The 24,480-nt window shown below is 44.6% G+C and overlaps 1 protein-coding gene across 13 annotated transcripts in view; it reads left to right on the top strand.

The window, feature by feature from the left end:
• The window catches only part of Trim9 (tripartite motif containing 9), a 107,036-nt gene that overhangs the window by 61,929 nt on the left and 20,627 nt on the right, over positions 1-24,480 (top strand). For 5 of the 13 annotated variants that reach the window (XM_031355509.1, XM_031355507.1, XM_031355508.1 and 2 more), the window contains exons 4-7: positions 8,346-8,456; positions 9,547-9,700; positions 17,562-17,719; positions 21,934-22,072. In XM_031355509.1, coding sequence (XP_031211369.1) covers positions 8,346-8,456; positions 9,547-9,700; positions 17,562-17,719; positions 21,934-22,072 — 562 coding nt within the window. Of the gene's footprint in view, positions 1-8,345; positions 8,457-9,546; positions 9,701-17,561; positions 17,720-21,933; positions 22,073-22,883; positions 22,917-24,480 lie in introns of all 13 variants that reach the window. The other 8 variants (XM_031355504.1, XM_031355502.1, XM_031355497.1 and 5 more) reach the window with 4 other exon arrangements.

Here is a 24,480-nt window from a genome sequence, read left to right as displayed (position 1 = left end):
AAAAAAAAAAAAAAAAAAAAAAAAAAAAAAAAAAAAAAAAAGAAGAAGAAGAAGAAGACTTTTCAATATAGACTTTGACTACTAGAATGTAAAATTAATGCACTGTAAGTCTGGGGTCTCATTGACAGGACTGGTCTTGAAGACGTGTGGTAACCTACCTGTCACCCACTAGCAAGAAGGCGGCAAGTGGGAACAGAAGGGAGTCCAGTGGTTAGCACTCAGCTAAGGACCACACACGGCCAACGATCATCAGGCCTGGTGAGGGGAAGCGTATGCAGTTGCAGCCTAGGCTTTAAGTAGAAGCAACAAGTTCCTCTACGGTTGTCTACTGGATTGGCATCAGGAGATACAGGGGCCACTTCAAGGGAAGTAGTGGGTCAATGGCTCAGTGACAAATATTACCCAGCAGGTCAGTTACCTAACACCAGAGAAATATCAAGAACGAGATAAATATCATGATCCTTCCCAAAGGCCCCCTCCCTTGCCATCTGCAGCTCCTTAAAATCCATTCAGAGATACATGGCTGCTGCTTCCCTGACCAAAGTCAGGAAGGCGATGTAGTGGGAACCAAAACCTTCTCCGGCTGCCTTTTGACTTGATTGTCACTGGGGAACACTTCACAATTGAGGCAAGCAGCAGGCTAAGCTTCCAAACAGGAAGGGCTCATGAGAGCCTCATCACTTGAGTGGACTATGTGACCTGACCTCCAGCTTGGGCTCCCTGACGCCATCCATACCTCTTTGAGTTCTGCAGAGAGCAAAGGTACAAAGTTATCAAGGAGCCAGATCTTTATCTTAGGTAAAGAGAATAGCAGATCTTGAAATCAGCATACAGACCTAGATTTAGGTTGGGGATTGAGAGTCCCCAGGATGCTAACGTTATAGAGCCTGTGGATTTGGGTAGCAGAGAAAGCCAGGCAATCCTGATGGTCATTTGAGAGCAGCCATACACACTCTCCATGGTGGGTCTAATGAGAAGTCTCTCTCATGTTTGTCTTAGGATGGACTCAAGCTGTGATTCATGGCAAACTGTGTATGAATTCCTTAGATACAAGGAGAAACTGAGGGCAGCCACAGACATGCTCTGCCCCCTTACCCCCAACTGCTGCAAAAGTGTTATTGTGTGAGTCTCTCTCTTACAGGTTTACCAAGTCTAGAAAATGGCTTGATAAACATTTTCTCTCAGAATCAGATTAGATCTGAATGATTTTTTTTAAGGTTCACTTTTATCTGAGGTTTTGTCTCAGCTCACTTGTAGTATACGATTTTTCAGTCACCCAACAGCAACATAGAAGAGTATCCTGGGTGAGCAGGTCCTGCCTTTGGTAACAGCAATAGTGCAAGTCTGGAAACCATTTTGCAGCGAGAGTATACAAGTTATACTATAAGGATTGTCTCAATAATTTTCACAGTAGCTCTGTGGGGTCACTGTCACTATTATTTCTGTTCCAAAGAGGAGGGAATGATAACACCATGAATTAAGAACTGGCTCCAAGGAGCCACAGAGCCCAAAATCTGAACAAAAGCTCCCCACTGCTCACGGCAGAAGTTCCATGCAGAAAGGATACAGAGGAGGAAGGGACACAGTGAAAGCAATGAGCATTACCCACAGATGGCTCCCGCACAAGTGATCAGCAAGCTTCGGGGGGAGAGGTGGTCAGTGCCTTAGACATCTTAAGGAAAACCACCAACAGCTATAATGGTCACTGCACACCTCGTGGGAGAGCTGGCATCATACCTAATCTGTAGGTATGTGTTCATGGCCACTGCATTCCTGCCTGTACCAGGAAGACTGCCAGGGAAGATGATGGTGATCTTGACAGTCAGTCCTCAAGACTGATGAGAGTTTCTGATGCCATCCTCCGCTCAAGGACTATCATGTAGCTCTTCCTTTAGTTCCCTATAGAAATGCAGAAATTTACTTCTACACCAATCCTTAGAATATCTTCTGCATTTTGGTGTGTGTGTGTGTGTGTGTGTGTGTGTGTGTGTGTATGTGTGTGTGTGTGTATGTGTGTGTGTGTGTGTATGTGTGTGTGTGTATGTGTGTGTGTGTGTGTGTGTGTGTGTGTGTGTGTGTGTGTGTGTGTGTGTTACTAAGGATTTAACCTCAGGCCTCACAGCACTCTACCACTGATCTACACTGCCCACACCCCCTCCTTTTAAAATTTTGAGTCAGAGTCTTGCTGAATTGCCCAGGCTGGCTTTGAAAACACTCTAGCATAAGTAGGCCTTGAACCTGTGACACTTCTGCCTCAGTCTCTAGAATATTTGTGCTCACAACTTGTGTCACTAGACTTGGCTTTACAATACCATCCAAGTCACATAGAGATGTGTAGAATAAAACTGTGGCTGCCTGTGGAGGAGCTGGACAGCTGGAATCGCCCAGCTGAGAACCAAGGCAAGCATCTCAGTACCTACCTTTTTCCTAATGCAGTCTCTTTTATCCAACATTGCAAGTCCTGGAACCACAGCAGTGACCATACTGAATATTTGTGGTACTATGCAGTTCCTGTAGAGGTGACTATAGCTGTCCTGTATGGGAGAAACAGAGGCCAGCAATCTGGTGAAGAAATCAAAGACTGGAAAAGTGTCATGAATTTATGTCATGTCAACAGAAAGCAGAGTATATGACAGCCCCTGTGCCCCTGTTCCATCTCTGCTGGTCAGGACTGAGGATCTCACCATGGCAGGTACAGTAGCTAGATGTTCAGGATGAAGCAGATGCTCAGGACACAGGAGATGCTCAGGATGCAGTCAGTAGATGCTCAGGATGCAGTCAGTAGATGCTCAGGATACAGTCAGTAGATGCTCAGGATGCAGTCAGTAGATGCTCAGGATGCAGTCAGTAGATGCTCAGGATGCAGTAGATGCTCAGGATACAGTCAGTAGATGCTCCAGATGCAGTAGATGATCACACCCCCAGACCTTCATTCCCTCCCGTGTCCTCATTTTCCCCCCAGCAGCCCTTCTGTTAAGGAGGGTTTGCTGCAGATCACATGGATGCCACAGGGCTCCTGGGCAGAGGACACTGGTGCCCTCATTTCACCCTGCTCAGACTCTGCAGGACCATAAAAAGAGACGGGAGGCTGGCCATTGCCCTCGGCAGCAAAGCTGCTCTGTCTTCTGTCTCTATGATTCCTCTGTCATTTTCAGCTAATTGTATCTCTCGCCACTTCTAAGAACAGCCACCAGTGCCACTGCCACCATAGCTATTGACGCCAGCCCCTGTGTGTCTGTCCCTGCCTGTTCCCCTTCTTGTTGTTTTTTGTCACTACAGAGACTTGTGAGGAAAGACTGGCCATTTAAGGACATCTTCGCCAAGCATGGTTGGCTGTGTGGCAGGAAACTCACGTTCTTCTGTTTCCAAGGGCTGCTGCTGGCTGACAAAGAGGCAGTGTGTGTGTGTGTGTGTGTGTGTGTGTGTGTGTGTGTGTGTGCCGTTGATGAGAACTATGCTCTTTGTATTTTACAAAAATTACATTATTTCCATTTTCTTTTGAGAAGTTCAAAGTATGACCTGAGAATTAATTTTGTCTATAATACTTTCAAACTTGAAATCATTCTAAAAAGCACCTTACATGATCTCTCTCTCTCTCTCTCTCTCTCTCTCTCTCTCTCTCTCTCTCTTCCCCCACCCCCCAGCATTTTAGGATGATCCATGATTGAATACTTCAAGCTGATATGTACCTTCTTGTTGCCTTCCAACAGTAAGATCCCTTGGAAGCAACAAAGATAGTTGTTCAAATTATTTGAGGGTCAATCAAATCTTTAATGTGCTTGTACGGTTGATGAATTTGACATATCAAAAAAATCACTCAATCACCAACCAAGGACTGCACATAGAGGGGTCTGATTGTTCTGGCAGCATGTGTATAGTAGAGGATTGCAAATTCGATCATCAATAGGAGGAGAGGACCTCGGCCCTGTGAAGGTTCTGTGCCCCAGTGTAGGGGAATGCCCGGGCCAATAAGTGGGAGAGGGTGGGGTGACAGGCATGGGGAGGGGGGAGGCAACAGGGGTTTGTTCTTGTTGGTTTTGTTTGTTTCTTTGTTTTTTGGAGGGGAAACTGTGAAAGGAGAAATTTAAATGTAAATAAAGAAAATATCTAATAAAAAAATCACTCAGTGAAGTTGTAATAACAAAGGTTGCTGGTTATCAAGCTCCATATTAGTGGAGAGCTTGCATATGTCCTTCATGGTTATACGTAGGATGCTCCCTTCTGGAGCTGTCATACCATTGTGCTTTGTTAGAATAAATTCCATTATTTAAAAAACAAATATCTAGTATATGGCCATGTCACTAAACGGGAAATCATCCTGAGTGCTCCTGGCTTATAACACGCTTTCCCTCAATTGCTTCCCAGCAGACAGATGACCCTTTGATTAAAAAATGGGAGAAAGGAAAGAATTTAACCACACTCATAAGGAAATTTTAAGTTATTAGATGGAGCTAGTGTCGGCAAGAAAAAGAGATTAATTCCAGCTGAGCACCAGCCCAGTCTGGTGAATGCAAATAAAATGAACACAGAGAATTGGTTGGACATTGGGAGGAAGGCTTGTATAAAACCTAAGCACCTGGAATAGCATGAAACCTTTACTTGCCCTCCGCCAAAGTTGAAAGGAGTCAACACTAATATTGTAACTGCAAGCATCACTGATTTAATCCTGTCGTTCATGCAGAATTCCTTTGAGAGTTTCATTTGGTAGTTTCTATGGTCCTCTGCCTCCCATATGTGAATAAATCTGAAAAAGTCTATGTCGATAGAGTTCCCACTGTTCCCAAAGAATCGTCAAGATGCCAGCACACACACAGTCAGGGCTCCCCGTGAGTAAGAGGCACACTTTAATACCCCAACTCACTCTAGCAATGCCCGTGAAGGGCAGTCTTAGATTGCCTTTGATGTCCTTCACCCAGATACACGTGAGCCTCTTTCCTCTAGATGCCACGAGATGACAGATTAACCCTGTACAGCTCTGCACTGCATCCTGCAGGATTCCAGGTTGCAACATTCTGATGCGGCCACACCCCACCCTACGCCACCCCACCCCATCCTGCGTGGACAAATGGTGCCAGATTCTTCTCTTCCTCAGGTGTGGGCTTCCTCCTCCCTGCCTCTCTGTGCTAGGATACAGTCTGCTCTACACCAAGCTTCGCGTATTCTACACAGTGTTTATCGATGAGCCTGCTGCTGGCATTCACACTTTAGAATAGACAACTCACAGCTTTACTGTTAAAAATCCCAAGGTCTCCTTAAAAGCTGATGGATGGAGATGTATGTATTTTGCTTGTTTAATAGCCTTAAGTGATTCTTTTCTCAAGTAAAAACTCTCAAAGCTTCAAACTTGTCTTTGTAAAAACTGCCATCAGGTGAACCCAATGCTTCATACAGAGTGTAGGATTGGAGAAAGAGGGAAACCATTTGCCTGAGACCCTGTGGGAGAGTAATGGTAAACGGTATTCTTCTTTAATGGACATTTCTCCAAGTTTTGAAGAATACACTATTCTTTAAAGAATAAAATTATAAATAATACACTTTGGGGGGGTCGGCCCTAGAGCTTTGTGTTTAATCAAAGAAATCAAACCAGCACATTTCCCCATGACTCCTCGTGAGGCTGTTCAGAGCATGCCCAGTTGCTCACTGTGCTTCAGAACCTGTCTGGGTGCACAGAAATTTCCCCACCAACAGTTGGGAGCAAAAAAACAGTGGGGAGCAAATCCTTCAGGCTTGAATTTTGAAAGCATATGTGCCTTAGGTAGAAAAGAACAAGCAAGAAGGGCTAGAGGATTACTCTATGTGGTGAGGGTGTTAAACTGGGGTAGGAAAAAAAAAATAGATTACATTTAGAAAAGGATGAAATAGAAAGAACACTGCCATTTACCCAGACTGGTGACTTATAAGTGATCTCCCTCCAGCATCCACAAGAGGAGTGTGATTCAGACCTGTTTATTCTTATAAACAAAGAGAAAGAATTATAGACACATGGGAAATGGAGAAGTAAATGGAAGTTAGGGGTGGGAACTTACCTTGTTCAAACTTAGATGAGAGTGCAATCCCCTCCTTCAACAGCAAGCCTCTCTGTGGGTTACACCATGTGAGCTGATGAAGGACTGTAACGGGCTGTCATTATGGCGATGTAGAGTGGTCAGAACAAGCTCTACCCTTGTGTATACACAGTCTCCTGGGTGGCTCTTGGCTGCTGGAGAAGCCTGAGAGTTCAGGGAAACTATAGACCTTTGTTAGACTACCCCTCTTCCAAACAGGTGCTGGGGCCATGTCCTGACCCAAGCAGTGACCTTCATTATTTTTGCCACTTATCAAAATAAAACTGGTCAAATGATCAATAGGTTCCTGCCGAAACCATTGCTCTTCCGGTAAAATTCTCAAAGCTTCCCCTGGTTTCATGGGCTACAGACCAATTCACCATCCCGTGGGAACTGGGTTAGGTTCTAGTGCAGATGAAAGCAGGGGGGACTGTTCTCCCAGGACCTATTTCTGTCACTCCTGTGACTTGCACAGTACCCAGGGAAAGGGACTTGACTGGGGCCAGCTGCAAACAAGGTGCCAAGTGGTTTTCTGGGTCACCAGCATCAAAGTCTAAAAATGTGCATCTCAAAGGGAGTGTGGGGGGCTGAGGGGCAGAGGGTAGGGGGTGGAGGGTAGGGGGGTGGGGCAGGGGGGGAGACATCCTTGCTCCCTAGGAACCAACTTCAACAAAAACAAGAAATAAAAAGTAGGAAGAACAGCCTAAGCAGAAAGCTAATGGGTAAGAGAGCTGAGAAAAGACTTGACCAAAGAGTCAATGCATACTCCTCACTGGGCTGGGGAGATGGCTTAATGGGTAAAGTACTTTGATATGCAAGTACTAAGACCAGAGTTCAGGTCCCCACCACCCACATAAAAGGCTGGGTGGGTGTGGTGGCTGGCTCCTAATAGCAGCAGCCACTTGGGAGGCAAACAGTGGAACTTGTGGTAGCAAGCTAGCTAGACCACCTGAATTGTTGATCTCTGGGCTCAAGACGACTGATGCCAACCTTTGGCTTCTATATGCACAGGTTTATACCTATAAATATATGCACATATGCATGTACACAACACACATACATGCAATTTGGGGGTTTGGGTTTTTTTTAATTTGGGGGGTTGTTGATTGGTTGGTTGATTTGTTGGTTTTTCAAGACAGAGTTTCTCAGTGTAGCCTTGGAACTCACTCTGAAGACCAGACTGGCCTCAAGCTCAGAGAGCTGCTTACCTCTGTCTCCCGAGTGCTGGGATTAAAGGCATGCACCACCACCGCCTGGCTGCAAAACTTTTAATTAAAAATTAAATAAGATTTTTAGACCTTACAAAGTGATTATACTTTTAAAAGATCTAATTATTTGCCTGATCTCCATAAGGTAGGAAACGTTAGTTAAGAAAGTGGAAGTCAATGACAGTGCACCCCAAAATCACTGGGGATCACTGGGGAGATGATCCCTGATCTGCATGCTGAGAATCACCAGCTCTTGGGCAGAATGAAAACTTCTCAGGGGTTGGCAAAGAGCCCACATTCAGACAGTGACAGGCCCCCAAATCAACCTTCCTAAAGAAGGAAAATTTAAAAGCAGAAAACTTTGGACTATTGAATGGCATCCTTATTCTAGTATATGTACTTCACAAATTATCACAATACAACAATAAAAGCCCTAAGTGAGCAAATGGATAGATAGAAAACTATGAAGGCATTAAATGCCCTGTAACAGAGGAATAGGAATAAGTGTTACTATTCTTGTTATTATCCCATTAATTGGGATGGTTACACAGCCAGTAACATTTACCAATGGCCTCAACCAGGAAAATGCCCCTGGGTTTCAGGTGGGGAAACCCTTTAGAAGAAGCAGCAGACCAGGAAAGGGGGTGAGTGTAGCCAGTAGCCATGCAGCTGCCCATGTGGAAGCTGTAGCTCCTTGCCAACAGCTCACGCCATTACCCTAAGAGCAGATCACAGGAATGTCAACTTCACAGAGAAAAATGTCTGCAGGGTCCTATACGAGACCTTAATGTACCCAGGTCACCAGATTCACAGAGTTCTAACCTCAATATTCTGACTTCCGCAACCTTTTCTGAAGAGACCCGTTAGCAATGAGGGACCCATTAGCCAGAAGGACATCACCCATCTATCCTCCAGAGCCACTGTCTATGTGGAGAGCAGCACAGACTATTCTCCTCCATGTGGGTCCATTTCCATGATGCGCTTGGATTCTGCTTTAAGAGAGCTTTCCAAAGTCCCAGTGTGCATCTCTTCTACTGTGAGGGACTCCCTCTGCCATTTTGCACCCACCTTTCTGTTCTCTCGCCAACCTTAGGTGGTTCGGGACCAGATCTCTCATTGCACAGTGAAGCTGCGCCAGACCACGGGTCTCATGGAGTACTGCTTGGAAGTGATTAAGGAGAACGACCCCAGTGGCTTTCTGCAGGTGGGTTTACTAGCTTCCGCTTCCTATTCCAGATATCCCATAGCCCCGAGAGTAGGACACATAGACGGGACATCTAGCAGTCTGGCTTACCGTGTGTCGCTCAATAGTGGAACCTACCTGCATACTCAGGGAGTGTGCACAAGCCCTTACTTCCTGGAACTCTCTGCCATCCTATGCCTCAAGTCTAAGAGGAGCATGGGCTAAAGGGGTATACCGGAGGCCTTTGTTCTTGTGTTTAATCATGAACATAATTCTCTGTACTTTTTTCCAAAGAAGAAGAGTATTGTCTCACCTGAGAATTGGGCCTTCTCCCTCATAGTTCTGAGCAGTTTTGTCAGCTGAAGTCTGTGTGAATGGTCCCTCCTCGCTGCCTCCTCCTCCTGCTCAGTAAACCAATTCTTTTTTTCCCAGTGGTACTAGGGAAGTTGTTTTGTTGGGGGCTTTTCTTTCACTGTCAGTTGTAATGAGCTATAGTGTAAGCTGGGGTTTGACTGCATTTTTGATACCAATGACAAGGCACTTTCTTACTAAGCTAGGACATGTAGGTCTCTTCCAATTCACATTCTGCAACCAGCCAAGAGTGACAGATGGGGCCAAATGTAAGAAATGAAAGAGGTCTCTTCCAAAGAGTCAAGTAAGAACCATATGAAGATAGTGTAGTGAAAATGTACTCAGACGAGGACCAGCCAGCCTCTCTGGCTTGCAGGCCTCATTCCGGAATTTTGTCTGGCTGCCCACACCTTGAAACTGAAGGGTGGCGCTGTTGATTCTATAGAATAAGCTAGTTCCCACTGTACCATATTCTTTAAGGTTGACAGTATTTGGAAGCTCAGTAATAAAATGCACGAGCATGTTTCATGTAAAATCATTTAGCAGCTGCTAATCATTTACAGTACCCTCCTTCTAACTTGAGAAAAATGTTCCACGTTGCTTCAGAAAGTGTGGGCCACTCTCGTCACACCACAGTCTTTCTCACCAAGCACGCTGAGACAGGAAGCGCTTGAGGTCCTCATGGCTTGATGGTAATACAGAGAGTCTGGGAGCAGTGCTGAGGTTTGAAGGTGACATTGTGTTTCTTTGATGTGCTTAGATTTCGGATGCTCTCATAAGGCGAGTTCACTTAACTGAGGACCAGTGGGGGAAAGGCACGCTCACTCCTAGGATGACCACGGACTTTGACCTGAGCCTGGACAACAGCCCTCTGCTGCAGTCTATTCACCAGCTGGACTTCGTGCAAGTGAAAGGTGCGTCCTTGTGTCCCCAGGGTCGGCACACTGTCTCCAGCAGGCGCTGCTGCTTGAAGCACTGTGGATGACCCCATGACGAAAGTTATACCATCCAGAACAAGACTAGGAGAATGGCCTCAGCAGTTGCAGGCACTTGCTGCTTGGTGTGGTGTGCACTCCTATAATCCTAGCACGAGGACCCATGTTCCGTACCCAGTGCCCACCTCAGGCAGCTTACCTATAATGCCCACTTCTGGCATCTAAGAGCACTTACAATGCCACTGTGTATAGCTGAGACCTTCCCACAAGGAGTGACACCCCCCCCCAAATAGCATCAAATATTGAGGAAATCCGGCATTGAAAGCTTCCTGTGGGGTTGAGAGCGTGCCAGGTGTTGAATGTGGATGAGCCGGAGTGTGAGAGGATGGCGTAAGCCTGGGGGAGGAATGAAAACTTGAGAAAACCCTAAAGGTTAGCCTATGGAACTAAAGAATATGGTAAGATCTGTTTGAAGTTTTTGTTCTTGTATTTTTTTATGTTGGGCGCCAAAAGGAAATGCAAGTACTTACAATTAGAAAGCCAAGCCAAGCAGTGGTATTTATGGCAGAGTCATCTGCTGAGGACCATTTCTGAATTTTATAGCTTCATGTCTCGAAATACATTCATAGAAAGCTGCAAAAATAGTAAGAAGAGGTCCTTTGTACCATTTACCCCCCCTTCCTGTCTCCTACCCCGTGGTTACATTTTATATAGCTACAATACAGTAACAAAATAATTGAAGTTGACATTGGTGGACTGTGTGGATAATTCTGTGACAGTTTGTGACATATGTAAATTCCTACAACCACCACCACAGTCAAGATAAAGATCAATTCCAAAGCCAGGTGAAAAGATGGAGATCTGTAAGCCCAGCTATGAGGAGGCAGAGGCAGGGGGGACCTCGATTTCAGACCAGCACTAACTACATAGTAAGAATTCATCTCAAGAACAAAACAGAAAGGAAACCTGCACCCCTCACAAGTCAACCCCTCCCCCAACCACACCCTTGACAAATATGGCTCTGTCCTCCAACTCTACCATATCATTACGTGAAAACTGAAGAAATCAGGCCAGGCATGGTGGCACATTGTCTAATCCCAGCACCCAGGATGCAGAGGCAGATCTCTGTGAGTTCCAGGCCAGCTTGGTCTACAGAGCAAGTTCCAGGCTAGCCTGGTTTACATAGCAAGTTCCAAGTCAATGGCTACTACATGGTGAAATACTGTCTCAAGCAAAGTAGATAAAAAAAAAACTTTCAAGCAATTCAAAAATGAAAACAATACTTTTCAGGGCTACAGAGGAGACTGCCATTAAGAGTGCTCGCTACCCTGGCAGAGGGCCAGGGTTTGGTTCCCAGGACCCAGTCAGGTGGAACACTGCCACCAGAAACTCCAACTGCAGAGGATCTGACATCTTCTTCTGGCCTCTTTAGGCACTGCATTCAGATTGCAAACCCACCCATGTACACATAGTTAAAAATAAAAGTAAAATCTTTGTTTTTAAAACTGGAGATCTTTATTTACATTTTTCACCTCTTAAGTATCCACATAGAAAATAAATCCTAAAAGTAGATGCTTTGCAAATTGTATACGTTAGAAAAAAACATCTACCCGTTTCCAGCTATCGTGCAGAGACTCCTATAACTAGAGAAGTTTTTACACCATTAGGGCTGACATTGTGTGGGTGAACTCGTGAGTGTGTTAGGCACTCATCTTTTTGTGACCCTTTGCTCTTGGTCGATCAAGTTTCCTCATTTTTTTTTTTATTGATAGGCATTGCTTTGAGATACTGCCTTAACCAGTGTCTAACGTGGTGTGTAAGTTTTAAGTTAAAATGTTGCGTTGTAGCAACAAAAAATAAATGGGAGCACTTATGGAATGTTAACCAAACCATTCATTATCCAAAGTGCAGTGGTTTTATTGTCACCTCCATTCTTACAGCACAGCTGGGGACACTGGGGTACAGGAAGCTATGTTACGGCAGGCGGTGGGGCAAGGGTCCACCCAGGAAGTAACTTCAAAACACACTAGTGTCATTTCCAATTTGTTCTACAAAACTAGCACCTCCCAGTGTAGCTTCTTTTGAGAAATAGAAATTTCCTTTCATACATTTAATTGTGTGTGTGTGTTTTGCAACAATCTTTCATTGCTGTTTAAAAATCTTTCTCTGACACCTACATCACTAAACCATCCCTTGTAAGAATATGGAGCTCCAGCTTAATTCCTCCCAGCCAGCCTGTCCCCAATTCTTTCAACAAAATAAAACCATTAAAAAGTTTATGTTTCAAGTACTGTGGAGGAGGAAATACATCATAAAAAAGCAGTGCAAAGGCTTTTGGTGGAAGAGGAGAAACCCCAGTCCACCTTGATGATCCTAGCACAGGAGGAAGGGGCAATTAGAAGGTAGAAGCCTTGTGGCTTTGAAATGCTTTGGTGGGCTGGCAGAGCAGTCTGCTCCCATATCTCCTGCCCTTCTGAGTCTGGACCATCCACCTGCCCCTTGTGGAGTCTGGGCCAGGTGGCAGGATGAAACTGGAGTGAGCAGCTCCTGCAGCTGGCATGGAAACTGAGGTTGAGTGCTGGGCATCGCAGACCACATGTCCAAGAGCAGTCACGTGTTCACTAGCAGTGCACAAAGAGTTAAGGGCAGGGAAAGCTGGATGTGTGGACTGCTCAAGTCTGTATGTGTGGACTGCTCAAGTCTGTATACACAGCGGAGAATGCCAACTATACTAGGGCTAAATTGCAAAACACCCTAAGTCCAGCAACTGACCTGGCACACAGAGCATCCAGAGCAATCCTTTATGGCATCCATTTGGTATGAGAGTTAATTTTCTTTTTAACAGTTTGACTTAATTTAATTTGATTTTGATTATTTTCTCTCTGCCTTGTTAATTTATGTGTCTTGCTTTGTGCTCATTAAGCTTAATCAATTCAGTGGTAGCCTGCTCCTGCTCAGTCTGAATAATTTCTACCGGCCAGATGCAGAAGAAGCCAAAGGTTGTGCTGCAATGTCAGTTGAGTGGCTGCAGTTGGAAACCCCTGCTGGCCTTTGGGATATTTGTTAGCACACAGATAGCTGTTCCTCATCTATTGTTAAGCTTGTTCATTTTCTAAAGGAACCCTCAGTCCACTTGATGAACTACCCCTTCACAACTTGTCAGTAAAAAAAAAAATACTCCCCCTCAAACTGCATTCTAAGTCCAAGCCCAAAAGATGCAAATTAAATAGCATTTGGAATAGTGTTAATGTAATCTGACCATTATGAAATAACAATGTCATTAGATATGTTTTTCTAATGATGTTACATGGACCCAACAGACATTTTTTTAAGTAACTTCAAGTGTACATTTAAACTTCTGACTTTTTTATGCAGAAAATATCTGCCTGTTTCTTTACAAAAACTTTTCGAATCTTCCTGGTTTTGAAATCATGTCGCAGGTGTTCCTTTGTTGCTGTGGAGGAAGATAGTCTGCTATGATTGTCCATGGATTTCTAGTCAGGCAGCTGCGGCTTATCACGCATGCACGTCTGGGGTCAGTGCCTAAGGACTTAGCTGCATGCCCCTTTCTGGGTCTCTCACCCTCAGCAGGTGAACTGCATCTAGAGAACACTTTCTGACTTTATGGCTCTTCAGATGCCTGAATTCTCTGGCATGCTTGCACTTGTACCTTAGCGAGAAAACCATTTTACCTTCTTTCCAAACCCCTGTGAGTGTCGTTTGAGCTCCTTGCCTTTAATTGTATAAAAATGACAAACCACATTTTGTCTGCCGCTTTTATTAGAGATCATTTTAGGAATCACTTTCTGAATTCTCAGTTGGTAGTGTCAACTCTTTCCTGAGTCATGGGAAAAGAGTTTTGAGAGTCTTTTTGTAGTCTTCCCAGGGTTCTGCTGTATGGGTGTCAGACATCTACCTTCTTCGAAGACTACCCTAGGTCTATGCCAGCACAGAGAGCATTAAAGTCATGGCGCTAAAATCAAATGCCTGAATGTTAAATTCGCACCAGGACAAAGCTGTGACCTAAAGCTACACCCGCCTCTCAGCACACAGACCGAATAATTATTCATTCCTTTAAGTGCCTCTCCTCCCCTAGGGATATATTAATCTTCATTAACACCTCTTGAATGCAACATCCCTTGATGTATTCCAAGGTCACCGACAAGGACAGAGTGATCTGAGCTGACTCCTTTGTAGCACAGGGAATGAGCTGCAGGAGAAGGCTGGCAGGGGCAGGTGAGCACACACATATGTACAGGCAATCTGTTCACATGCAGAGGTTTGGGGGCTGAAGTGAATGTCCTCAGAACATGTATGATTGTCATCCTTTCCAGGGGACCAGTGATAACTTTCTAGAAAAGCCCTGCATTCCCTCTAGACCAGTGGTTCTCAGCCTTCCTAATGCTGTGACCCTGTAATACAGTTCCTCATGTTGTGGTGACCCCCAACCATAAAATCATTTCATTGCTACTTCATACCTGTTGTTTTGCTACTGTGATGAATTGGAATGTAGAATATCTGATACATGATCCCAAAGGGGTCACAACCCACAGGTTGAGAACATCTGTTCTAAACCTTAAATGCTATTTGTATTGTTTGGCCACTGTAGAGAGGAATGGATGGTCAGTGGACAAGTAAACCTTTAGAGGAGGGGAGGCTGTAAGATGGCGCTCCTGACACTGTAGCTCTGATTGGGAACAACAATGACTACAGTAATGCTTGGGGCCTTTGACATGCAAAAAGAAACAACTTGAACGAGGTTCGAAGACTTTGCTCTAGTTCAAAGCTCCCGAGCCCCAGCTGCAGGAGCAGCTGATGTGTGCCACGCCCACAGCCTCAGAACCAACCTGCTAAGCTTCAGACCCCAATCCTGCCTCTGAAACCTCTCTGGGTTTCAGTTTCTTTGTCTATGAAACAGAGTTAAGAGGAAGGTGGCTCTGAAAAATCCCATAGGTGAATGCATGTGAGCCTCCTACCACCCCTGAGTATTGATAAAACTCCTCATAAGGTTTTTATGGTCTGTGTAGGAGTGAGGAGCCAACTTTCTTTCTCCACCACATTCCAGCTTGTTCCACAGAGGAATTCTGGAGGATTTGCCAGTGTTTATGACCTGAAGAATTAGAGGAAGAGTTAAATAAGGAGAGAGCAGCCTCCAAAGGATGAGATTTGAAGACACTGGTAGAAGGCACCACAGTAGAGCATACCCCCAAGCCACACCTCCGCCACACTCACCACAGAAGCACAAGTCACAGCGCACTGTCACCAAGAGGATGTTTCGGTCTGTAGCTTGTGTTTATAGGCCAAGAGACTATTAAATGCTGCAGCTGTGATCAGACCAGGAGAACACATGATGCAAAGACCAAAACAGTCAGGGAAGCCCCAGACACAAACATCTCAATCAAACAAAGCATTCTTCAACATCATCCCAGACACCGCTGTGCTGTATCCATGGCCAGTCCATAAAATATAGAATGATTGAAAATACTTTGCATTTCTTATAGACTACTCATTTCATACCTAATACAATGAAATAGGGTAACAAAACACCCACCATTAAAAAAAATATCTAGTTTTAGAAATGTCAACCCATACCTTAGCTAATAAGGGTGTAACTTTGACATACTTGCTTTCTATATACAACATCATCTGTGGTAAATAAGGAGTAGATAAATATGGAAAAAGAAAAAGGAATTCTTAGCATGTGAAGAAACAGATTCAGACAAGCAACAGGTTCCAACCTAGACATGCCACTGTCTCTATGTAGCCCACCGCCACCCACTTTGGTCATTTTCATACTGTTTGACTATGACTTAAAATGAAGACCTGAGCATTAGTGGCAGGTTTTCTTCCACAAGCTATTTGTTTCTTTTTACAGTCTTCCTCTTGGGAACTCAGAATGAAGCCCCGATGTTTTAATTCCATGCATCCCTGGTGTTTTAATTCCATGTACCCCTGGTGTTTTAATTCATCATGCATTTCACTTAATCATTCAACCATGCCCTTGTCTAACAGGGAGATTTGCATTTCTTCTCAGCCATTGCAGGCGTTTGTATGATTTAAATTGAAATCATCTCATGGCCTTACTCCCTGATTTTTGTAATTGATGAAGTGTACACTTGCTCCCAGCATCAATGAATTAAAATGAAAGATTGATATGGAGCTGATGAGATGGACAGTCCAAGGCATGGCTTCATGATACACCAATCAGAATAAATATCCCAGGAAGAGTCATCCACGCCTCTAGATCAACGCTGGCTAAATTCCACCATAAACATAAAGTACGTGCTCCACTTATAAAGGAAACAGAATTTTAATGACAAAAGCTTCATATTCAAAAAGACCTCAAGCTACCCTCAGTAGCAGTGCCCATGATGCCTGTCTCTGTGTGGTGCTTATACAGTCTTTTAAAGTTACATCTTCTGTCCCCCTTTTCCATGCAGTCCTGGAATTTGTTATGAAACAAAGCAAGAGTTTCTTGACTTTCCTACAAATTCAGTTGCTCTGGGCACCCAATGGCTGCAGAAGCCACTGCTCTCTTAGATTCTGCCCTACACCTTTGAAACCTGAAGCAGGACTTCCTGTTCTGAAATGATCACCTTCAGTTAGCTACTTCCTTCTATGTTTTATTGAATGCTTGATGTAGCAGCTCAAGTCTGGTTTCACTGGAAGTCTTTCCTAAGCATAAGGTGGCCTCTCTCACCTTCACATTATGTACATTGTAGCTGCTTTGGTCTCCTAGGTCGCCCACCACCCACCCTGTCTCCTGAACTGCTGTTAAATCAACACCATTCTTGGAATGACTGACAGGAACATAGTTAACTCCGTGCATGACACACCAAGTCCCATGTTGATGCAGCATACTGCATGTTCCCTAATTAACATCTGTGCATCACCTAATGTCCCTAAACTTGAATTCCAATGTGCTCTCTCCTGTAATTAAAGTATGGAGCCTTGGGACATGTTCTGGTGCTTTTTGTTATTGTTTTGGTTTTGGTTTGGTTTGGTTTTGTTTTTTTTTTAATATTGATAAGAGACTAGAGAGATGGCTCTGTAATTTAAACACTTGCTGCTCTTGCAGAGGACTTGAGTTCTGTTTCCAAAATCCATGCAGTAGCTCACTGTTGCCTGTATCTCTAGTTCCAGGATTGCTGGACACCTTCCTCTCACATCTATGGGCACCAGACATGCAAAGGAGGCAGAGCAGGCAAAACACTCACGCACATAAAATAAAAATGCCCAAAAATTTTTTTTAAAAAATTTGCTAAAAAAAAATAAAAATAAAAACAAATTTGCTAAAAACATTTCTCTCAGCTATAAATATTGAGTTCCTATGTTGGGAACAAAGGTTGTCAACTAGAATTTTTATGTTCATGTTTCTGAAGATTCAGCTACTCTAGAGTTTTACATAGTCTAACTTATAGAGGGTTGCTAGTCACTTCTCACAAGACTTGAAAAACACAAGCTTCCTGTCACACTCAGATCTGCTCCCGTGCCCCTGGGCTCACAGCTAAATTGTTCTATACCTGAAAAACAGGTGGACTGGACCTCTCACTGTACCAAGCTACAGCCGCCATGAGAATATAATGTCACGTGCTTCAGAAGTTTCCAGTCTGACATGGCTTGTGTCACTTGATACCAAATTTCAAGATCCACAGCTGCTGCTCCCATTGATGGGCACAAGATCTGGAAGAACACTAGTGAATGGATGGGTAGATGGATGGATGGGCAAAGGGGTTGTATGTGTTGAGACTACTTGCTTACGAGGGGGAAGTTTGTCCTTACAAGACAGCAAAACTGTGGTAACTCAGCAGAAGCTAGAGTGGCCCTAATTTCTGTTTAGCTTCCTCTCCAGTCCCAGCAACTCCCATCCTACAACTGGAGGAGTGTTGCACCCACAACAACAGTGCTACACTGTCCTGGAAACAGCCCCCTCTGTCCACTGTGGCCGCCGATGGATACATTCTGGAGCTGGATGATGGCAGTGGTGGTCAGTTCCGGGTAAGTAGACAACCTACTAGTTATGAAGCAATGCCAGGGGCTCCTTCAGAGGAACTGCTGTGCAGTTCCGACTTGGTTTTCCCATCTCTGCTGGAGGTGGGCTGCCCCTGCAGGGATTTCTTGTCTTGTATCATCAAAGATAGGTAGAGTCTCTCAAATCATCATACTCTCTCAGAAAGACAGTGTAGCTATGCGGCAGAGCCTATATATTGTCTCTCTGAGTGTGTAGGTCCTCATGTGCCAGTGAGGGACAAAGGCAGCAGCGTATGTGGCATTTTGCTGCTTAGACTCCAGTGATAGTCTGTAAAGTCAGCATGGTGCTGTATCAGTGAGGAGCCCGCAACATTAGCTTACAGCCACCATCTTGATTCACTCCTAAAAATGCCGGCAAGCATGCCTGAGCTTTGTGTCTACAATGACAGATTCTAATGTCTTCAACTGACACTTTTCTTACCTGACAAACTCTTCTCTTACAGCCTCTTTGTGGTGAGGAGTTTTTCTAGTAAATCTTTGTCCAGTTGTTTTCCTTTCTCTCTTTTTTTCTTTCTCTCTTTCTTCCTTCCTTCCTTTCTCTCTCTCTCTCTCCCTTCCTTCCTTCCTTCCTTTCTTTCTTTCTTTCTTTCTTTCTTTCTTTCTTTCTTTCTTTCTTTCTTTCTTTCTTTCTTTCTGTTGATGAGCCTTTTATCAGACAGAACTGGTACCTAAAAGTTATTACTTCTGCAAAGCAAGGAAGTGCTAGCCACACTGGGAAGTCTTGGTTCCCCCTGGATATGCTGCGCCTGCCTTTTGGCAAGACATTGCTATTTTGCCCAATGAATAATGTGGGCAAATCTCTGTGTGGCTGCCTGACTATGTGTGCCTGCTTCTGTCTCAAACATACTGTATCAGTCAGGGTTCTCTAGAGGGACAAAACTTATAGGAAAAAAAATGTTTGTATGTGATTTGTTAGAATGACTTATAGGCATTGGTAAAGTTAATCCAACCATGGCTGATTATGAATGGGAAGCCCAAGAATCCAGTAGTAATTCAATCCATGAGGCTGGATTTCTCGTCTGGTGTTCATTATGCGCTAGATGCCCGAATGAGTAGGTGGTAATGCCAGTGAAGGAATGGACTTACTAGTGAGGCAAGCAGGCAAAGAGAGGCTTCTTTCTTCCATGACCTTAGATAGGCTTCCAGCAGAACAGATGGCCCAGATTGGAAGTGGATCTTCCCACTTCAAATCATTTAATTAAGCAAAAAAATCCCTCAAAGATGTGCCCAGCCATTTTGAGGTTTTGGTTAATTCCACATATAGTCAAGTTGACAACCCAAACAGCCATCATACAGACAGACAGAAAGAGAGAGAGAGCGCTTTCTTCCTCTCTCCCTCTCTCTCAAGCTCACAGCTTGCCTTCTACCTACCCCACCCAGTCTTTCTGAGCTTTCATTCCTGGAGTGAAAGGAGCAGTTTTCTGGGTACCAAAGCCTATATCAGCACTGCTGAAGAGGAGAACCTGTGCAAAACAAACCACAAGCCCCAGAAGATGAGATTTTCAGTAGCCAAGGGCCCACTAGCTTCCAAGAGCAAAGACTACGAAGTCCGCCACCTCCTGACTAGCTAACCTACTTTCAATAGGAGGTGTCTTCTACAGTTCTCTCAAGATTCTTTCCATTGGTAGAATTTCTCCTTTTCTTTACATATGTGTACACTGGCATGGAAAACCAAGTTTCTTCCTGTCCAAAATGAGAGTCTTGTGGGTTACATGCCTTCGTGTGTGTGTGTTTGTGTGTGTGTGTGTGTGTGCGTATGTGTGTGCGTGTGCGTGAGGCAGTATGTTTATTGGTCAGCGTCTTACTTCCACTTTTGCCTCTTCAGCTCTTGTTTCATTTTCTTGGCCTTTCTTTTCTTATTTTTGTTTTTATTTCTCCTTGTCTTTCCCAACCTGAAACAACTGCTTCCTTCATCATGTGGGTATCACCTCAGGCTATTGACATTCCAAGGTCTCCTGCTGCCTCTGTCTCTTCTTCATCCCCACATCTTTTCTGATAGTCAGGCCCAGATTTCTTTCTGGGGATAATTGTTCACTTTGACACTTTGAAACCAGCCTAAACTTAACATTTAAACTAAGCCACTCATTTTCTCACAGCTAAATTTCTTTCCCAGCTGCCCTTTTACAGACATTACACTCAAAATCATAGCGCCAGCTGGCTCCTCTCTCCTTAGGGCTCAGGATTAAAAGAAGTCAGCCTCTCAGTCCCTTCTACTCAAAGCATGACTCTCACGTGGTCCCTTCCACTTAATCCATGGCCACCATAAGAAGGGGTCACTCAGCACTGGCTTCATCCCAGAGGAAAAAATCTCAGACCCTACCTCAGGACCTGCGGGAACAAAAAATGTATTGTAATACGATTTGTAGGTAACTCACACACGCGCACAAATGTTCAGAATGGAATAGTGTCAACCGCAGGTTTTCTAACTGCTGCTAATCCAGGACCACAGCAGAGAGCTGCCACTTTAGAGCTGTGTTTTGAATGTAAATGTTCTTACACATTACATCAGCACACCTTTGCAAAGTGTAGGGCTGAGGAGGGAAGCAAGGCCCCCAACCTGTGTAGAAAGTGCATTATTCGAGGCTTTATTTTAAGCCTTTGAAATGTCGTTCTGCCTTCCTCCCCCTTCACGCCATACTGTGGTGCAAACCTCCATGCCAACGGCTGGCTTTGAGTATAATCCTTGCGTCAGTTAGAGACACGGTTTACAGACTACCCTCATGTTATTATGCTTTTCAAAGAGGCTTTTTACAAGCCACACTGGTGGATAAAGGTGTTCCATTCTCTATAAACACCAAGTATAAGCAAAAACCTTAGCCACAAACTCCCAATTATGGCTTTTTAAATCCTAGCTGCTGATTATGATTAAGCTACCGAGCCCTTTTAAACTATAATAACTACAAATATAAAGTTAGATTGCCCTCATGCCCATCTTGAAAAGTAGCCATTAGCCAGGTGGTGGTGCCGCATGCCTTTAATCCCAGCACTTGGGAGGCAGAGGCAGGCGGATTTCTGAGTTTGAGGCCAGCCTGGTCTACAGAGTGAGTTCCAGGACAGCCAGGGCTATACAGAGAAACCCTGTCTCGAAAAACCAAAAAAAAAAAAAAAAAAAAAAAAAAAAAAAAAAAAAAAAAAAAAAAAAAAAGAAAAGTAGCCATTAATGTCCCTGTTTTACAGATTAGGTGACCGAGGCTCTAAGTGATCAATTAAGCAGCCCAATAACTCATAGATTTAAGTCAGGATTGGGCGGCTGTCAGAACTGTGCCCCTAACTTGCTTCCCTGGTGATTATAAAGAACAATGAAGGAAATAAAGATCCCTGGTGGGAATCCCTGTCAATTAAACTACGGCTCCTCATGGCTGGTTTCAAGCAGCTAAAGCCTGCCTAGGTGAAGGTCATTTTTTTTTTCCTATGGCTGGCTGTATATGAGACCTTGGCTCATAGTTTGTCTAAGATATCTGGAAAAAAAAAAAAGAGGGGAAAGTAGGAGCTAACATACGAAATGTTTACGGGTGCAGGGGCATGGCTCTGAGCAGCAGCTCAGCTCAGGTTGACTAAGAACGTTCTAATGAACGTCTCAGCCGAAGTCCCGGGAGCACAGAGGTACCTCCCTATGGGAGAGGCAAACACCAAAGGGCCTGCTAATGTCTAAAGAAATCAAAGGAACTGTTTGAGTAATTTACCGCTCGGCTGACAGAGTCAAGAGAAAGCATGGTTCCTTGCTCCGAGTCAAAAGATACTGTTTTAAAACAACTGGCCTTTGAGAATGCTACACCCGCTTGTCAGTCTCTTCTGAGGACATTTTTTAAAAATCTGGAAACTTTTTTTTATTTTATTTTATTAAAAGCCTATGCTGAGGTTGCGCCTTCATATCTTCAAGGTATGGCCGTTGCAGCAGCCTTATAAGGTGAGACCACTACTTCAGTGTCTTACTAATCAAGGAAAGGAAAAATTGAATCTGATAGGCATGGCCCACAAATGCTGTTCATATGACAAGCCTGGGACACTTCGGCAAACAGTATCCCAGTAGAGCAAGGCTGTGGGCCGTCTCTCCAGGGAGCTCGCTTGCCCACGGTTGCTCCTCCTGCATGGCATCTGCCACCTAACCACTGAGCGTCACTTCCCTCCCTGTTCCACCGGAAACGACTCACCTTTAATGGTGTCCTGTTTTCTGTCGCCAGGAAGTGTATGTTGGAAAAGAAACAATGTGCACAGTGGACGGTCTTCACTTCAACAGCACGTACAACGCTCGAGTTAAGGCCTTCAACAAAACAGGAGTCAGCCCCTACAGCAAGACACTGGTCCTCCAGACGTCTGAGGGTAAGGCCCTTCAGCAGTATCCCTCAGAGCGGGAACTTCGTGGCGTCTAACGTGGCTGGCAGCCTGGAGGTAACCCCGTCAGTACATCCCTCAAGTTTTTCCATGACTTGCACTGTCTCCGGCCCCAGAGCCGCTGTGTCCCTCTCCTGCCTTTAGAAGGCCCGTGAGATGCGAATGTGAGAGCAAAGCAGAGACCCCACATCAGCAGTTCCAATGGCTTCCTTTGCTAACACTCTAAGCTACAGTGGAAGAAGCTGAACGTGCAAGCCTGAATGTGCCCCGACCCGGTGTCTTAAGATGGAGGTTCCTAGGCTCTAGAGCAGGCTCCCCTTCTCCTCCAAGCCACACCCGTGGCCACTTTTGCCCACATGATTCTCCGTGTCTTTGTAGCTCTTGCTTGCTCCCGACGGGGCTGGAATTTAGATTCTTCCCAGCTGTAGATCTGTATGACTTGAACGTGTTTCCAGTGGGTGTGGGGGTGCTAGAGCCTGTTGACCACTTCTGGCTTAACCAGCTCGGACTGCTTCCTTTCCTACCCAAAGCCCAGGCCATCAGCACCAGGACTGAGATTTTCCTGTGGGCTCCAAACGGGAAGAGACCAGCAACTCCTCGCCATGTGGGTCTTTGCCAGTCCCTCTAGGGGTGGTTGGGCTGTCTAGTGCCACTGTACAACATTGTCTCTCTAGAGGACAGACGGTTCCTGGCTGTACTATAAATATTCTGGTCATTGGAGACAATCTGTCTAGAAGAAGGTTTGCATCTGATGGCCTGGTATAATCTCTGAGGCATTAATGTTTTTTTATTTTACAAGCAGCGGGAGCCCATGAGACAAAACCTATAAAGGGTATGTGTGGCTGGTGCCAAAGCATTTTGAGACTTTTGGGTGTTGTTTTATTCGTGGATTAAATCATCTCCTACCCCACTGGCATTCGACACAACTAATCTCTGATGTTGTCTTTGTTCAAATTCAAGATGTTAGCTAAAAGAACTGTGCCGGCTTCTCCTATCTTTCCCAAACCTCAACACGTGTCACTCACCCCTAACATGCTTCACATGGTTCAAAACAAGCACAACTCTGAATCCCACAGCGAGGGCGAAAGGCCCCCAGCCGTGAAAGCAGTGCTTTGGGGGAGTGGTCTTAAGTCTAAGTGAAGCAATTCAAAGAAGAGGTTTGTTAAGGATGAAACACTCACATGACCCATACCCACAGAGACCACAGTGGCCCGAGCTCTAGCTCTTTTCCCAGACTTAACATCTTAGCAGCTTCCTTCTGGGATGACTTAGCAGCTTGAGAGCTGTCGCCTCGTTTCCTGAAACACCATACTAAATGCTAAGGGCCTCCAAGAGCTCTCTCTCTAAAAGCACTGCAGAAGGCCTGGATGGTGCTGGCCACATTGCCCCAGGGCTCTGAAGGGGGGTTGGTGAGATGGGAGGTGCTTAGCTGCAAGGCAGGGGGAAGCTGTGGCAGTGTTACTGATATCTGTCAACAGAACTGTATGGAAACTGTTTCTCTTCAAACTAGATTATAGAACGCTCAAATCAGCTACGAACAACCTGAGCACTTCTGCCTGTCCTTTCACCCCACAGGAAGGTGACATTTCTTAGTCTCTTTTCAGTGTTCATGAGATCCCGGTGTCATTAGTTACAGGATGTGGACCTGCGATTCCCGGTACCACAGTTACAGAACTGGGGATCACTTTCTAAATGAAACTAATGGACCACGTTCTCTACGAACAAAGAAACTGTATTGTAGAAATCCATTCCTCCATGAATTTTATATAATATATTATGTGCATATATATATGAGGTATGTATGTGACTATGAGTCACCCTGACCATCATGTAGCTATATCAGTGTTGTCTGTTACTGCCCAGAAGTGATTCACTCATGACGAAATAAAGTTCACACACATTCTTTCTCCACACTTTGGCTTGTTCTATTTGTTCTCCCTCATTTAAGTAGTGACACAAGATTTAGGGAGTGAGGGGACCCGTAGCAAATTGTCATTTTAAAGGAGACTTGATCAATCTGTTCTAATGGAGAAAGCCTGTCTCATTATATACTTTTAGGTTTCCTAAAAGTCAATGAGAAGTCTGTTGCACTTACTCTTTCTCCTGTTATTTCTACAGTGTCTGGGAACTTTCACTTTGGAGTTTCTTGTTGTTGTGTTGCTGGGGTGGGTGGGTGGGTGGTTGGTTCTAGCTCTTGTTTTGTGATAGTCTTTCACATTCTCCTTAGCAAGGATCATTGTCTTTCCAAACTTCAGAACAACAGGTCTGTGGCTCCAAAAGGCAGCTTTCATATGTGACAGCAAGTCCAAGCTAATGACATAGAGGAAGTGTGTGTTTAAATCACTTGTCACTAATACACTGTCACAAAACCCAGAGGTAACATTACATGGCGGGGG

Source organism: Mastomys coucha, unplaced genomic scaffold (assembly GCF_008632895.1).
Source record: "Mastomys coucha isolate ucsf_1 unplaced genomic scaffold, UCSF_Mcou_1 pScaffold6, whole genome shotgun sequence".
Taxonomy (NCBI): Eukaryota; Metazoa; Chordata; class Mammalia; order Rodentia; family Muridae; genus Mastomys; species Mastomys coucha.
The sequence above is the reverse complement of the archived record's forward strand: the minus strand, read 5'-3'. Positions and strand labels throughout refer to the sequence as shown.